The sequence below is a fragment of the Cylas formicarius genome, unplaced genomic scaffold (genome assembly GCF_029955315.1).
Source record: "Cylas formicarius isolate icCylForm1 unplaced genomic scaffold, icCylForm1.1 PGA_scaffold_7__23_contigs__length_41026272, whole genome shotgun sequence".
Classification (NCBI taxonomy): Eukaryota; Metazoa; Arthropoda; class Insecta; order Coleoptera; family Brentidae; genus Cylas; species Cylas formicarius.
Window position 1 is genome coordinate 13,187,272 of NW_026844352.1, and position 17,174 is coordinate 13,204,445.

Below are 17,174 nucleotides of genomic sequence, written 5' to 3' on the forward strand. Positions count from 1 at the left end.
AAATCATACTTTTAAATTTAAAAAAAAAACAACAGACTTGCAGAAAATATAAAATTTAACCTAATTTAGTTATTATTACTCATTTAAACTTTTTTAAATTTAAATTTCGTTATAACAATCATCTAAAGATATATCAGCTAGGCTAAAGGTTTAATAAAAATCAGAATATTACACACGATATCCACACGTTTAACTTCTGGCTTTTGGACATATTTCGGGATAATACTGCCGTAAAAATGTCGCCTTCAAACTTGTAAATATTCTGATAGCGACCATATTGGTTTTTGAATGCCGCAAGATCATTGGTTAAAAACGACATTTTAAATATCTCGCATCCGCATGCTGAATGGGCCCTCTCAATATTTTTGTTTATAGTTTAATGTTCAATCATTTAAAACTTCTAATTGGTAATTTAAGTACAGTGAAAGCTCCATATTGGAAAAGTTGCATATATGAAAAAAAGCAGTATAAAAATATTTGCCGCCTGGAAAATATTTTCACTTATCTCTTTTACTACCTAAACTGTGTAGAATAAATAACTCATTTTATTATTCTTGTCATATAAGCGTAGTTATTAATTTTATTTAAAAAAATAAACAATCAAATTGTAGTAAAAATTTGGCACTAATTACTATAACAAAATAAAACAATTACATATATTTCTTCATTATAGCTTTTTCTCTTATACTTTGTAATAAAATAACCTCATTGCAGGGCCAGTCACTTTCTTTTGCCCATTCTATCACCAAATTAAAAGAATTTATAACGTCATTAATGTTTTTATTGGAATCATTCCATGTTTTTTAAATTTCTTCAACAGAAGTAGTTTGACTTTCTACGTCAGGATTTCCTTCAATGTTCAAATGAGAACTTGCCTCACTTGTTCCGGGGGAATATCATCTTCTGAAAGTTTAGAAATTATTAGAGGGAAAAACATAACTTTCAAATTCGGGTTATATCCAAATGTCGAGTTACTGAAAGTATGAATATATCAATATGCAGTGTATAAGTTTGCCAAGCAGCATAAAACGCAAACATATTCCAATAAAATATTTTTTTACAATTTGGGGTTATGTTCTTGTGAGCACCAGATTTTTCTTTTGAATTGAATTGGATGTTGCTTATATCGAGCGTTCACGGTATATACACTACATACGCAATAGTAATGTATATAAATGATGTTTTGAAGTCTGTCCATTTGCAGGGGACGACCTCCTAAAATCCGACAAGCTCTACCCAGCAGTTCGGAGGACGAGGAATATGAGAAGAAACTGGCGCCCCCGCGCCGCAGGACTAAATCCAAAAAGGAATCTTCCAGTAGTTGTGATTCGGATAGCCGGTCGCCGGTCAGATCGCTCGTTTATCGACCAGAGTCTGATCGGGATTCGAATCGATTCGAATCGCCCAAGAAGAAACAAAAATCTCCCAGAACTGAAGAAAAGAAAAGAAACAAAAACGATTCTGACGACGAGTGGGGTGAAAAGAACAAAGCCAAGGTCAAATCATTATTTCGCGACGGAAAGCATTCCGATAGGTAATTATGGTGTTTAAAATTAAAAACAAATACTATTTCCACTTACAAAATACCGCCTACCACTTGACATAAGATTCATTTAATGACGAGGAAGTTATTGCCACGCAAAAGTTTAGAAATTCTGAAAAGACTCATTTTCATTGTGTTCGGGCAACCATAGAGAAAACCAATAATAAAGAGAGTTGTAGTTAATTATAGCGATTTTGTTTCGAATTTTTGGCTGAATAATAATAATAATCTAGTTATTCACTTTTAACCCTATGAATTGCCAAATTATTCTGACCTTATTTATAGCATATTTATTGACCAGCAATATTGATAATTTCGTCTTATTTGAGTAAGAAAGTGATTAGTATTGTTTAAAAATATTTTAATCCCTTTGCAAATTTTCATGTAGACATTTTTGTTGTATGTTGAAATTCAGTGAATACATAATAACCTTTAGAGAAAGGAGTCAAGAGAAATCAAATATTTTGAACACCTTTAGCCTCAATTTTTATGGACACTTAAATATTGATATTCAATCAACCTGCAGTAAGTAGAAGAATTACAGAAATAAGCAATTATTCTGTGGTTGTATTTTTTTCTTTTTTTTTTGTTCTGCTTTTTCTATATAAAGGTAAATCTAGGCACGCAAAATAGTAAAGTTCTTTTCCATTTAGCCTTCCTTTGGCCGATGCCACGTCAGGCCATTCGGTCAACTTACAACCATATTTCAACTTTTATACAAATAAGGTTAATCAATTCTGTTTGTCACATTTCAACGCACAACAGCATTTTGAGGGAAAAGTCACCAAACATCGAAAACAGGGTGTCTGTAGGTAGCAGGCTAGAAACAGCCATGCAACATGCAATGCTACCCACCAAAATACTAAGATTCTTCATTTACTCTTTATTTAGCCACAGATTTCTGTTGACTGACCAATCAATTGACTACAACATGGTATTAAAGAACTTCGAACTTTGATCCGGCGTCAGTAGCAGAAGTAGCAGGGTCGATAACACTTACGTTTTAAAAACGTTCACAAAGTTCACAAAAGCAAAAAAAACACTTAATTGTTACCCGTGTTAAAACTTTAAAAACAAATACGACACATATTGAGGTTAGGAACACAAACGAAAATAATTCTTTTCATTCTTCTAGTTCATACAGGTTCTTCTTCTTCCTTACACTTTCATTTCCCAATGTAATATAAGGCAATTCGGCCAGCTTACAACAATGTATAAAGTTTAATTCAAATAAGGTTAACGATTCGTGTTTTTTTAATCGATACCATAAAACACGGCCCCCCTCGCTTCCACCCCAGACCTCCAGGCCCATCAGGAATGGTTACCGGCGTGTATGGAGAAAATGGCGAAACCGCGGGACACATATCATCAAAAAGACATTATCTGTTCACTAAAATCCAACACAATAATAATTTGAACGAAAACGTCGAAAAACACGGATTCTCGTGCAATGCTACTCAGACAATCTTCATATAGGTTAAGATCGAAATATTCTCTACTAGCAATTAACAACGTCAATAGGAATGTTGGTTAATTCTTATTTCATTCAATTATTCGCAATTTGAAGAAAGCGGAATACAATTTTATGTATCCATATTGCGTTTAAGCTTTAATAGTATTATTAAACCACAGTCATAACAATGTAGAAACAAAATCGGTTAGAATATTCACCAGCGCCATCACTGGACGAACTAATTTTCTGGTTTTAAGTGGCGGGCAATCTTAGAATTTTAGGGAAAAGCAAGAAAATCGCCATGCTTTATAATTAATATTGCTTTATTTATATAATAAATAATTTATAATAATTAATAAACAGCGAAACATCCATAGAGGTTGCCTGCTTTTAGGTGTCTATAAATAGTCGCAGGATGTACCGTAACTGAAAAATAAAGACTGGATTATAGACACAAATTTTTTCATTATTTTCTTTTCCAATAAAAACTAAAAAAGGATCAAAAACAAAATACTCATTGAATGAATGGAAATAAAATCATAATTATAGGAGAGGGACTCTTAAAAGATTGAACTATGCATTAACCTCACTTTCAATTTATCTTTGTTGGGCATTCTTTTAAAAAATCCGGTAATTTTAAGGTTTTCTGTGTCAATCGCGAATTCCTTCAGATCAATAAATACCAAACGTTTTAACTTTTTTCAACTACGTCAACTGGCACAGATAAAGACAAATAGGAATACTATGTCGTAACTCAATTTGTCCAAATTGGGGACCTCTTGAGTAGCGCCACAAAATATAATGGTACCCCGAATATTCTCACTTAATTGGTCACTCTCATTTCATTAGTTTTCTCAACACATTCATTAATTATCATTTCCGATGCAAGTGAAATTTGAGTATTAGTCATCCCCAATTAATATATCTTGGGTCTGATGCAATGGAAGTACAATTCATTCCTAAAATGGGTAGAAAGTGACAGTCAACAAAAACACACATTTGTGAATGGACTGCTTCCGATCATCGAACAGATTTTCCATGATACTAAATCATGTTCTAAATCCAATACAATCAGATTGTACGTTCCTAATAGCTAATTTTTTGTTTTGAATACATTCTACTGTTCGACTAATAATAATGGTGATTTTATACTATTCAAAATCTATTATAAAAATGAAAATTAACCAAATATTAAAGACTTCATGGGTTTGTATCTTTCATTTAAGGTTATTTTAAATTGACCTTGTTTTTTTAAACTTTGAGCATATATAATATAAGGGGATTGTAACAAAAGAACAAATCTAACTTGACTGAATTTGACTGATATATAAAAAAAGCAATCGGCAATTTTCAAAAAGCCGATGGACATGTAGTTGATTTTGTTCTAGTTTAAAAATGGGGTTTACATGATAAAACGCTCCAGTCACGACCAGATTGAACATATAAATTACTTTGGTGTTGATCACAAAATAATGTATCGATCGGTATCGATTGCTGATAAATTTTATCGAATTTTTCGCTTAAACGCATATTTTTAAGTGCTTAATAAAAAATGTATCAAATGGGTAGTTTGAAGTACCATGTTTTATTATTTCATTATTGATCAAAATAACTGAAGTGTACATACGTTGTAGAAGCGAATCCGAAAACCGTCGAAGGCCAGAGAAGAGAAGTTCGCCATTTAGAAGAAAGAGTGCCAAAGCAGCCGGAGAGTACAAGAGCGCAGCTACCGTTCCCACTTCGGATTCCAGTGATAGTGATCATGATAGTTCCAGGAACACGAGGCAAAGGAACTCGAGTGTCGCCTCCTATTCTAATTACGACACGCAAGTTCATCAAATTAGTGATTCCGACAGTGATATTAATACTAACACAAAGACACCGGTGAAGTTGGATGTTCCGGTCAAGGTGGACGAAAATAAATCCATAGCGGATAAAAAGAAAAGCGACACTTTGAGGAAACTTTTTACACCGAAACGGGACTCCGAAGGGGGCAAAGGCGGCGGCAAAGGTGGAGCGAAAGGCGGCAAAGGCGGAAAAGGTAAGCTTATGTAGCGCGTTTAATCGCACTCGGTTATTGGCAACGGTTCTTACCGCTGACATTTAAATATTTAATCTTCGTTCTATCCAAGATACCTCTCAATACCACCAATTTCTTTGGTCTTATTGCGCTGCCACTGTTTATAGTAAACATTTTGGTTAGTTTTGGTCATCACCGCAAAATTTGATATCCGGTATATACGTAAATATGTACAAGCTGGCCGATTTATGTAACAGGGTACTCAAAATAATGCGAAATGTTTCATAAAATTTTATTCGCGTTTTTAATATTTAAAAACAAATGGTACCACGACTTTAATAATAAAAAAAACTTGAAGATTTTGCATTTAATCTACAAGCACAAAGTTACTACATAGTGACAGTTTTGAATTTGCCTTTGGGTAACCATTCGACACATCCACCCCTTCTTCATTTACTTCGGTGATTTGTGGCGTCTTTCTGTTATTTTGTAACAAGCTGACCATTATTACGCAAATTGCATTTAATCAATAAACAACATTTGAGCTAAGCCATCTATAATTTCAATTTAAGCAATAGCTATAGTCCTTCGGTGTCAATCGTTGAACTTCTTGAATGGAACTGGTAAAGGTGATATTTATATCTATTAAATCATTCTGATTTTTGATATCCTCTACATTTACTTGCTTTATGTTGTTACCACCGATTAAAACAGATTTTTTTTAAACAGATTTTCATAATTTTGCTATACTGGATGTGGTTTTTGAATTCTGAAAATCCGCTATACTAACCGCGTTCACTAAATTTTGTTTTTTTTTTATACCCTATCGTTCCAAAGTTGAAGAAAAATTTACGAAAACAATAAGACATCCCGTGCCTTTTTCCTTTTTTGTAATGCTGTAGTTAACTACTATTGTAACATAAAAGACCTTATTTATTTATTTATATGCAGGTAAGGTATATACACTTATCAATGAACCACCATGCTCATGTAATTTTTATTAAATCGGCTATCTCAAATTTTGGATAAATAACGCATTTGTAGTATTTTGTCGCACAAAGTGACTGAAGGTAAATATGAAATGCTAGCAGTTAACTATTATTTAGGAGGGTGTTTCGAAACAATGTGCTAACTCTTGGTTGAAAATTCGTGATCCAAAAGAACAAAAAGTGTATATAAACGTAGGTTCGGAAATGCTTAGTTTCCAAGATATTTATCTATTTATATATTTAATATATTTGTATTTTAGAAAAGTCGAACGGAAAAATCCTGACGTGGTATTATCTTTAGTGTTAATTTTTGAGAAATAAATTTATTGTTTTTTTTTGCTGTTTATATTTTCTCGTTGGAAATCGAGGAAAGATAGGAAAACATCCCATGAGTCATAACAGTTATATTTTTGGCAGCTTGCTTATTCAAAGTAAATAACAAAAATTAATCGTTAGTTAAAGGGAAATTAGCTCTTTATTAGTATAACCGATGATATAATTTTTAACATATTGTAACACCACGTATCTTGGAAACTAAACATTTCCTGACCTACGTTTATGTGAACTTTTCTTTTATTTTGGATGACGAACCCGTTATATATAATTGTCTTAACCGTAATACAAATGTACAAAGTAATTTATTAATTGGCATTTTTTAGGCAAAGGTGGGGTAAATGTGATAATAGTCGACGGCGACTACGAAAGGAGTAGCTCATCAGTCGAAGAAGAAGCCATGCCGGTGATATCGAATCCTACTCTCTTATCCCCGTTTTCGGCCGGCGAAGTGAAAGTATCGAGCAACCAAATGCCGCTCTGCAGGCCATCCTCGCCCGGGTTTGTCGCGGACCCGATCAAACCCGTAAAGACTGAACACTGCTTAAAAAGCAACATATTCAAAGAAAACTCTTCCGTCATGGTCCAAATCGATTGGGCGAAAATAAACTTGGATGATATTCCTGTCCTAAGGAAGCACCTGGAACGCATCAGACCAAGTCTACTTAAATCAAAAGAGGATCAAACTAAACTTAAGACTGAAATGCCGGACGCGAAAAGTGATTGCGAAGTCGAGCCTGAACGGGCGGCAGCAGCAAAGGATATCGATAGTAAAAACTCGTCTCACCAAGATCAAAGACACAGGCATAAAAGGAGGAAGCGTCGAAATAGCAATAGTTCAATATCGTCGATGTCGACGGTAAGCAATATATCTCAGAACAGTAGATTAGATCGTCAGAATAAAGAAAAGAGTCCCATGGTAAAGAAACGGAAGACGGAAAACGAATACGACGAAAGATCTCAGCTAGTGGAAAATCTCAATTCGATAAACACCCCGCCTACCAATCACGAGCGGGACAAAGTGAAAAGCCTCTCGCGCGAACCATCACCAGTGGCCTCTAGTAGCAGATCTCAGTTAAACGTCACTAGGGAATACCATTCGTACTTCGAACACTTCGACGAGCCTTCCGAATACGATGAGCGGTGAGTCTCGATCGAAATAGAACATTGTAAAAATTTACTTTCTTGATTTTTGTGATGTGTAGGGATCAGAATCAGTACCTGAGCGATGCGAAACGGCTAAAACACATGGCCGACAAGGAAACCGACGCCATTAACCAGTGCATGCTTTATTTAGAAGCGGTTTTATTTTTCCTGTTAACGGGCAACGCCATGGAACAAGAAACCGTGACGGAAAAGTCGGCCTTTACGATGTACAAAGACACTCTAGCGTTGATAAAATTCATTTCGTCCAAGTTCGGAAACCAGCAAGCTGTATCGAGCATACACAGTAAACTTGCAGTTTTAAGGTAAGAGCGTTAATCGCAGTTTTATGAATTGAATTTAGTTTCATTTATTGTCTAAAAAGATGATACACATAGATAATGTTCAAACCTCCAATTCCAATTGAAATTTGTCACAGGCCATACTTCCTAGGTATTAAATTAAATAAGCTTTTAAGCGAGTGTTTTCACAAAAAGTGAAGCTCGAATTTCCAGATTTTCTCTGCTTCTGGTATGATTGTGCATATTTTCATATGGATCATAGTTTCCTTGAACAAATTGAGGATTTTTGTAAACAAATATGTACCGATGGATGTAAGTTGTAAATGTAACTAATAATGCCCTTTTGTGCTATAAGGACTGCACAATTGCATTATAAAAAAGTTCTTATACATAGTTTCATATAAAGTAGTTGAATCTCTCGACCTCCTCATTACAACACAAGTGCTGTTTCATTTTGATATTAGTCTTTCTGTGAAGGTTTGATCTCGTTGGATCCCTAAAAAGTTTATACATCCATCAATTAAGTATTATTTACTTATAACTATAATAATGCTTTATTGTCTAACAGAAAGATTCTGTCCAATTGCAAGACATTATTGTCGACAAATCAGTTTTGCATAAAACTAAACATACTTAGATATACATAATGACAAGCAAAATGAGAAAATGATAATAAAAACTATTTAGGAAGAAACAACAATGACAACATTTTGACTGAGAACTCTAGTCTCTAAATTTAGAATGCACAATTTCTAAAGCATATAGCTGATACTGTAAAATCGATGGGCGTCACACTACAGCATTGTCATAAAGCCGAGAATTTTATCCACTAATCTGTCCTTTGTGTCCTGTTTTCTTTCTAAACAGTGCATCCCTAGCCACTTAACTCGTTTTTATCTAGAAAAGTTAATGGGATCGGGGCATATTTTTAAGTAAGACAGACGAAAAAGTGCCACATTCGAACTGAAAGCTGTGGATATTAATGAACTGTCAGCGGCCATGTTGATTGTTGAACTTAGCAAGATCTTTGAAATGTTCGGGCCTCATTGGTCGAAGACGATATTTGAATTTTTGAAAATTCTTTTTTTGACTCGATTTATTTGATTTCATGGTGACTTCAAAAGTAAGCCTTCTATATATCTAGTAAAAAAATGATTTTTTTATTAATCATAAAAAGGCGTATGGAAATGCAGGTTATATTAAGGGAGATAATTTTTGTATTCATGTTTTTCGTTTTAAGCAAAACTTTTCATTCTGACTCTTTCACTGTGCTAGCACTTGAAACTAAATTACAGCGGCTTCTTTCAAGAAAGCACAGTTTTTATACTTATTTAAAACACAGGAAAACTGGTAGTGTGTGTGATGGAAGTTGTGCAGTTTGTCACTGTCGATTATAGATCACCTCCCACTCTTTCCACATAAAAGTAGCAGAGAGACAAGTAATGCGTATTGTATTGTATATAAATAAAAAATGAGGTTGTTTTATGATTCTATTTTTGCAGCTACCGTTGCCAAGCGCTGCTCTACTACAAACTTTTTAAAATGCGGAAACAAGAAGCCAGAGAACTTCAGAAAGTAATAAGCGAGTATTGTAGTAAGGTAAGTGTGGTTGATGCGTTTTTTTTATTGGACAAAACATTGTTTAAAGAGACCCACCCCCACTTTCTTGCTCAGAGAGTTTAGTTAGTCCTTCTGGCTCAATGAATCATAGAGTTCCTAGTATTCCTAATTCTCTGCCTCATAATTTTTGAAATTGAATGTTTTATTTTAAATTTTTATCTAGAATAAGTGGTGTCATAATTTAGAAGAAAATTTCCAACATGGATTGACCAATTATTGTTAGGTGATTCCAACCTAAAGATTTTTTTAAAAACGTTTGTTATTACAGACTAGTTAGTGAGAACTATAGTCGGTACGGTTTGTAATGGCATTGTCGGCAATAAAATATCAGACAGAATAAAATTTATTGTTCATCTTGTCCATACAATAAAAATTTAAAAAGTACCAAAAAAAAATCGGATAATTAAAAAAATATATATCATAAAGTAAATATGCAAGTAAACCATATTTAGTTAATATTTACGTTGATACATCATCATCAGAGCCAAAATTGAACTGCCACTACCAGAAATTGATCCTTCATCTACAGTACGATTATATCAGATGTATTCTTTTCTCAGTATTCTATTATTATATTTTCTGTATGTCTGTATGTTATACAAGTGATCTAATTAATTTTCTTTTGGCAACTGCCTGGAGCGCTACCTTCCAAACAGATACTGCTGCAGTATCATCGTGCCTTGCCTCTCTTACAATAGTTTTATTAAAAAATATTTTGCACCTTGGCCACACCAATTCTATGGCATTAAATATAGAATCTTAAAACTTGATAACCCATTTTAGCAAATAGTTCGTCTCTAGCATACGGCATGTTTGTTGTGTAATTTTTGACAATTTTAACAACTCGCATTTTAGACTATTTTCTCGTTAATTAATCCGCGTTTCGCGTAAACTTTAGTACACTTTCACCATAATACAACAAATATATGGCAGATTTAAATTTGTCCGGCGCGCGCATGACGTCACGCGGAGTTCTAAATTTGAATTTGATGTACTTGTGGAATATGGTACTTGTTTACTTAAAATGCAATTGCTAAAGTTTGTTAATTATAATTGTTTAGCGTAAAAAGCAAGTTCTTATTATATTTGTAAAAACCGAATGTGCAGAAACATAAAAAAAACGTTACGTTTTGCTTTATAACATGTATTTGATTAATGACATTTACAAATGTACAGTTTGAAAAAGGGAATAAAATGGGAAATATTAAATTAAATTAAAAGTGAAAACTTTTTTTTTGCTAGAAGTTTATGGGTTAAAATGAATCTCTGTAGTCATTGCAAAGAGGAAAGGTAGCTGTTGGCCATATACCATGTTGTGCAACAAACATATATCATGGTTACGACTGGGGCAGAAATCTAACGACATTTATGGCATTTGGCCATCGCAAATCGTATCGGTTATAAAATTGCCATAATCCTATCTGAATTGTCTCATTTAGAGTCGAAACATTTGCGTTCCATTATTCAGCTTTAATTGTATGGTATTAAAAAATAAAAAAAATTAATACGCAAATTGAATTTTAATGTTTTGAAATTTTTCAGAACTCCGCGATCCCACAGGAACATCAACAGGGACAAAATACACCCTCGCCATTGTCCCCGACCCCTTCCCCCGCGGGTTCGGTTGGCTCGGTGGGCAGCCAATCGTCGGGCTACAGTAGCGGCGAACTGGCGGTGGCGGCACGAGGAGGAGGTGGCAGTGGGGCCGCTGCCGCCCCGGCGCCCCCCGCTCATGCTCAGAATTCTGCGGGCACGTGGATCCCTTTGTCGGTATACAGCGCTATGAGTAAACAGAATCAGCAATTCACTTACTTATTGAGCTATCAAGATTTGTGGGACACTGCGGATATATTGGTGGTCAAAGGGAAACATACTGGTAAGTTTGCAGTAATATGTTAAAAAATAAGATATTTATATTTTTAAGGCTCTATGATGTTTTAAATCAAATTATTAATTTTTTTTCAAAGTTCAAACCTATTATTTATTATTTTAATTTGCAAATTCATTGAGTACTCTTTTAAATTGCAAGTGGAAGGCGACTTTTGACACACAAAATTGCCCTTTTAGCCACTGAACTTAAATAAAATTTTGATTAGTTGGGTTAACTTTTTTTATTTCAAGAAGTGTGCTTACGAGTGGTGTAAGTGAGCAGGGAAGAAAGGACGCAAAGTTGGGGCTACCCTAACTACAAACCTACTCAAAACTCTTATTTTAAATCTCAATTATTCAAAGCTTAAAACTTATTATTTTCTATTCGAATTTGCAATTTCATTGAGGACTCTTCCAAATTGCAAGTGGAAGGCTATTTTTCAACATACAAAAGTGTGCTCTTAGTCACCGGACCAGATTTTGATTACTTCCTTACCATTGGTATGGCTAACGCAACCTTCGAGTTAGTTTAGGTTCTGTGCTGTAGTTTAGGAACTTTATATTCATAACAGTTTGACCAGTAAAGAAAAAAGAAAAGAATTTACAACCCAATCATCAATTTGTTTTTTTTTATTTCTAATTTCTAATTTAACCAATTAACTGTAATGTAATGTAAAAATTTTGTAAAATGGTTAAACCGTAAATAAATAAATAAATAAACTTCCACTGTTATGACCATGACCCACGACTGTTTAGTTTCAGATACCCACTAAAAAAATTTCCGCAATGTCCTAAAATTACATAAAAATTAATACTTATAAGTAAAAACTGGATTCCTCGTCTGCGTCGGTTTTTGTTGAGTCGAACTAGATAATATTTCGCAAATCATCCTGTTGGCCTCTTCAGAGCTTGACTGAAACTGGCTCGCATTTTACTCTGTTCCTGGTTTTATATTATTTGAGGTGGGCGGAGCTAAATGAGGGGCATAAACACCGTCTTGGATGACCGATTCCCATATTAGTGACAGGGAGAGACCTGAGTCGCGGTTAAGATTTTTCATTCATAGAAGGATTGATTGATTACATTCAAGAATTATTGTTTTATGGAATAAAATTTTATGTCCGGTTTCGTGATTGTGTTCGGCAACTGCCGATGAGTTTATTTGTCTTATCTTAATGCTCTTTCATATTCTTTGAGTTTAGTTGATATTTTTGTCCTGTCTCTGCAATGTATTCGTTGCTCTATACGCATGGAATGCTGTAAACTCCTGACATATCAAATGGAATTTTGTCTTTGACTGATCGGTGATGTTAAGAGATTTTTGGACAAGTGGTAAATGTGGTTTTGACGTTATATTTCCTTAGGACTTTTGATATGTTTTGATATGTTGTCAGTGATGTTTTGAATATAAGGAAGGACAACAGTGGCAAGTGTGGGATTGGTTTCGGTTTAATTGCTACAGGAAGGTTGTGGTAAAGTGTATTTTGTGATTGAACGCTTAATATCTTTAATGTGGAAATTATTAGAGAGAAGAGCAGAGGTTTAATTCAGGGTTCAATTACTCGGGCTGAGATAGTTTTACGACTGTGTAAACAAGAGATTTCATAACCGATTATTCTAAGGCGACGATAGTAAGGTATCGGTCTGTGTGCGTAGGTTTTCTGTAAACACAATGACCCAATGTTAGGTCTGATTTTCTGTTGATAAGAATATCTAAGAATGGAAGGTTATTATTAGTTTTCAACTCAATGGTAAAATGTATGTTAGGGTGTCTAAGAAAATCTGCTAGGGTTTCTTGACCATGAGGCCAAATAACAAAAAGTATCATCGACGTAGCGTTTCCATCATTTTGGTTTTAGGTGAAAGGTGTCCAGAGCTTTCTTCTCAAAGGCTTCCATAGATATATTCGCGATGAGTGGTGATAGTGGAGAACCCAAAGATGTTCTCGAGGTTTGTTAAAAAATTTGACCGTTATAAGAAAAGCTGCAAGACAAGCATTTTTCAATTAAGGTGAGAAGGTTTGGTTCCAGATTCTCGAACTTTAATATATCTGAAATGATGTCGAGAGTTTCAGAAATAGGAACTTTGGTAAAGAGGGAATCTACGTCGAAACTAACTAGAATATCTTGTATATCTAATGTAATGCTTTTTAATTGTTCAATTGTTCAATTAAGTACGAAACTGTCAGTTTTCTCTGTAAGGGGTTTTAATAAGGAAGCTAGATATTTGGCTAGAGAATATGTTGGAGAATCAATGGTGCTGACAGGCGTAATCCTGGTATGTGAATCTTTGGGAGTCCGTAGAGACGAAGAATTTTAGAGTCTTAATAGATTTAAGGTTGCGTTCCAAAAATGACGTAGGATCTTTTTTAAGTTGACGATATGATCCGTCTGTAAGAATATCTTGAATCTTTTCCTGATATTTATTTGTGTTCATGACCACCTTTTATCTTTTATCTGCTCTTAGGGTTACGATGTCGGGATTAGATTTTAGAAATTTTAGGTCAATGCGTTCAGGCTTTATTTAGGGGGTTTTGATTTTTTAAGGATTTTTGCGGTTTCAGTGGGTGATCTTCTAACTTTCTGCTTTTGCTCTTGGTGTCCTCTCCATAAAGGGTTGTTAATTTTTTAAATAAACTTTCACAGGCTACTGTAATACTTTTTATAAAACTTCTGGATTCCTCCTGCCTCGGTTTTTGTAGAGTCGAACTAGCTAACGTTTCGCCAATCATCCTGTTGGCTCCTTCAGAGCTTGACTGACTTACTCTGTACCTACTTTTGTATTGTTTTAGGGGGGCAGAGCTAAATGAGGGGCATAAACACTGTCTTGGATGACTGATTCCCATACTGGTGACAGGGAAAACTATCTCAGCCCGAATGATTGAACTCAAAATTAAAGCACCTTACCTTTGCTCTTCTCTCTAATAATTTCCACATTAAATATATTAAGAGTTCCATCACAAAATACACTTCACCACAACCTTCCAAAAGTAATGAAACCAAAAGCAATCCTATACTTGCCACTGTTGTCCTTCCTTATATTCAAAACATCACTGACCACATATCAAAAGTTCTAAAGAAATATAACGTCAAAACCAGATTTACCACTTGGCCAAAAGTCTCTCAACATCTTCAATGTATTAACAAACAATATAAAAGCAGGTACAGAGTAAAATGAGAGCCAGTTTCAGTCAAGCTCTGAAGAAGCCAACTGGATGATTGGCGAAACGTTAGCTAGTTTGACTCAACAAAAACCCACGCGGGAGGAATCCAGAAGTTTTATAAAAAGTATTACAGTAGTCTGTGAATCATCATGCATATTCAACTCACGAACAGCCTTACAAATGTACAATAATTAATGTTATTTGTTAACGACATTCTTATTTTGCAATTTAAATGGAAAAAAATTGCTAAATAATTAACTAAAACTAAAAACTAAATAAGGATAATCAAAACAAAGCAAAACTCTATAAAAAAAACAATATTTATGTTTTCAAAATGATATTGTTTTGCTAAATTACTATGCATCAAATTTATGACTCTTAAAAAATGTTTCATGTACCCCCTGTGTACTTTCTAAACTGGTATGGTCTGTTTATAGATATAAGAAAGTTACCAATTGCTTTTGAATGGGATTATCCAAGGGTCGTCATTAACATACAATGCAACAAGATTATAACCTAAAGTTTCGGAATTTAAATTCAGGTAAAATTCTGGTCCGTAATAGAAAATAATTTTATACCTACCTGTGTTTAATGTTCTTTGGTTTGGTATTCTACTAAGTTTAAGTCTATTAGTAATAATTCTTATTTCGTGTGTAATACAGCGTGTGTTGAATCTTGTGCGAATTATGCAAAATATGTGCGAGTCTAGTGTATCTCAGGAGATGCTCCCGCCCAAATGTAGAAAACACTATTCTATTGAGACTAAGGAAGTTATAAACAATGTTTATTTGACTCTCATTCAACGTGGTGCTAGCAAGCAAGCATCTTTAGAAGAAACGGTCACATTAACGAAAATTCCTACATCAACTGTATGGAAAATTGTGAATAATCCCATTTCAGCGAGGAAAAAAAGAAGCGATGTTGACATTTTCTCGAGTGTAGATGAAAGTGATTAAGATATAATACGGCACAAAATTTACCAGTTATATGAGTAACAAAGCGTGCCTACATTTGATATCTTAAATTAGGAGGCTTGATAAAGATGAAACCGGTGTTAAATGTGGCAGAACTACCTTATGGAAGTGTATTCAACACATGGGTTTTAGATTAAAAAAAAAGACAAAAGGCAAGTTTTAATGGAATCTTTTAGAATTCGGAAATGGTGACTGGAATATCTAGAAAAAATTAGGATTTACAGAGACAACAAAGGCCAATTATTTACTTGGATGAAACCTGGTTCGACACTTATGGTACCCCAGAAATGGGTTGGTTGACTCAACTTATAAGTATGAAACAAACGCGCCATCAAAAAGAGGTAAAGATGGTTAAATTCCAAATGGACTTTCTCTGTCTGCGAAAAATATTAAAGATTCTTCTCTGGATTAACATGAAGCACCACCGCTGATTTATTTGAAAGTTGGTTTAAAAACAAACTAGTTACAAACATTTCTCCTAATAGCGTAATTGTAATGGACAATGCAAGTTATTACAGTAGACAGTTGACTAAAACCCCTTCCTCATGTCACACAAAAGCAACAATCCAAAACTATATGTATAACAACGACATTTATTTTCAAGAAGATTCTAGGGCATCTAGGGCATACAGTTTTAAGGCTTCCACCTTACCACTGAATATGTTTGGCACCAACTGAAATCTGCCATTCGTCGTAACAATGTTTTTCCCCGTGTTAACTCCAATGTCCTCAAACTTATAGAAACCGAAGTTTCGACATTTATTTTCACGAAGATTCCAGGGGCATCTAGGGCATACAGTTTTAAGGCTTCCACCTTACCACTGTATATTTAATCCCATTGAATATGTTTGGCACCAACTGAAATCTGCCATTCGTCGTAACAATGTTTTTGCCCGTGTTAACTCCAATGTCCTCAAAGTTATAGAAACCCAAGTTTTTAACATCCCTCCACAAAGTTGGGTAAATTCTGTTAAACACATAGAAAAAGCAGAACAATCCTATATCCATATTGCAAATAATATAGAACCAATAATAATTAGAACAGGCGATGATAGCGATAGTGATACTGATATATTATGTGAATAATTTTAAGTAATTTAAGTAGGTAATAAAAGTAATTTGTAATTTTAGTTTAGAATTAAACATAAAGAAATAAATATAGTTTAGTATCTTTCCTAACAAAACCCTAAATAATTAAATTCTAAGCAAAGTACGGACCTGTTCGGTCATATTTCATTCTTACAGCTTGCCCGAGTCTTTCCTTAATTCGTTTCAGTTAGTCACTTTCTTATATCTATGAACAGACTTTAACTGTTTCTTAAATACATTTTCGCATAGAATTTAGTGAGTAAGTAAGTGATTTCACTCGAATATATTTTTTAATGTGGAGCACACTGTATGTTATTTTTTATTCTGATTGAAAATCAAGTAGGCTTTTCGAAAATATAGCTTTAGCATACTAAACGGGGCATTTTGAGGTATTCCTATTTTAGACTATTTTGATTATATAAAATTGACTTATTAAAAACAACAATGTAGAAAAAAATCAAGAAGTTTTAAGAGTAATTCTATGTATTCAATATATAAGTATTCAACTTAATTTTATTAAAAGCTCACAATATTCTCAATTAGAATATATCTAATTGCATTAAAAAATAATATTGCATAATAAGTTTTTTATCTGACCTCGTATACTTATCCTTCTTCTTCTGATTGATGATGAGTTCGCTTCTGGTTAGGCGGCTAGGTTATAGAACTTTTCGAT

The 17,174-nt window shown here is 34.1% G+C and overlaps 1 protein-coding gene across 3 annotated transcripts in view; it reads left to right on the forward strand.

Moving 5' to 3' along the window:
* The window catches only part of LOC132705205 (AF4/FMR2 family member lilli), a 166,841-nt gene that overhangs the window by 147,945 nt on the left and 1,722 nt on the right, over positions 1–17,174 (forward strand). For all 3 annotated transcript variants that reach the window (XM_060675661.1, XM_060675662.1, XM_060675663.1), the window contains exons 12-17: positions 1,205–1,534; positions 4,631–5,037; positions 6,665–7,481; positions 7,544–7,807; positions 9,286–9,382; positions 10,946–11,279. In XM_060675661.1, coding sequence (XP_060531644.1) covers positions 1,205–1,534; positions 4,631–5,037; positions 6,665–7,481; positions 7,544–7,807; positions 9,286–9,382; positions 10,946–11,279 — 2,249 coding nt within the window. The remainder of the gene's footprint in view (positions 1–1,204; positions 1,535–4,630; positions 5,038–6,664; positions 7,482–7,543; positions 7,808–9,285; positions 9,383–10,945; positions 11,280–17,174) is intronic.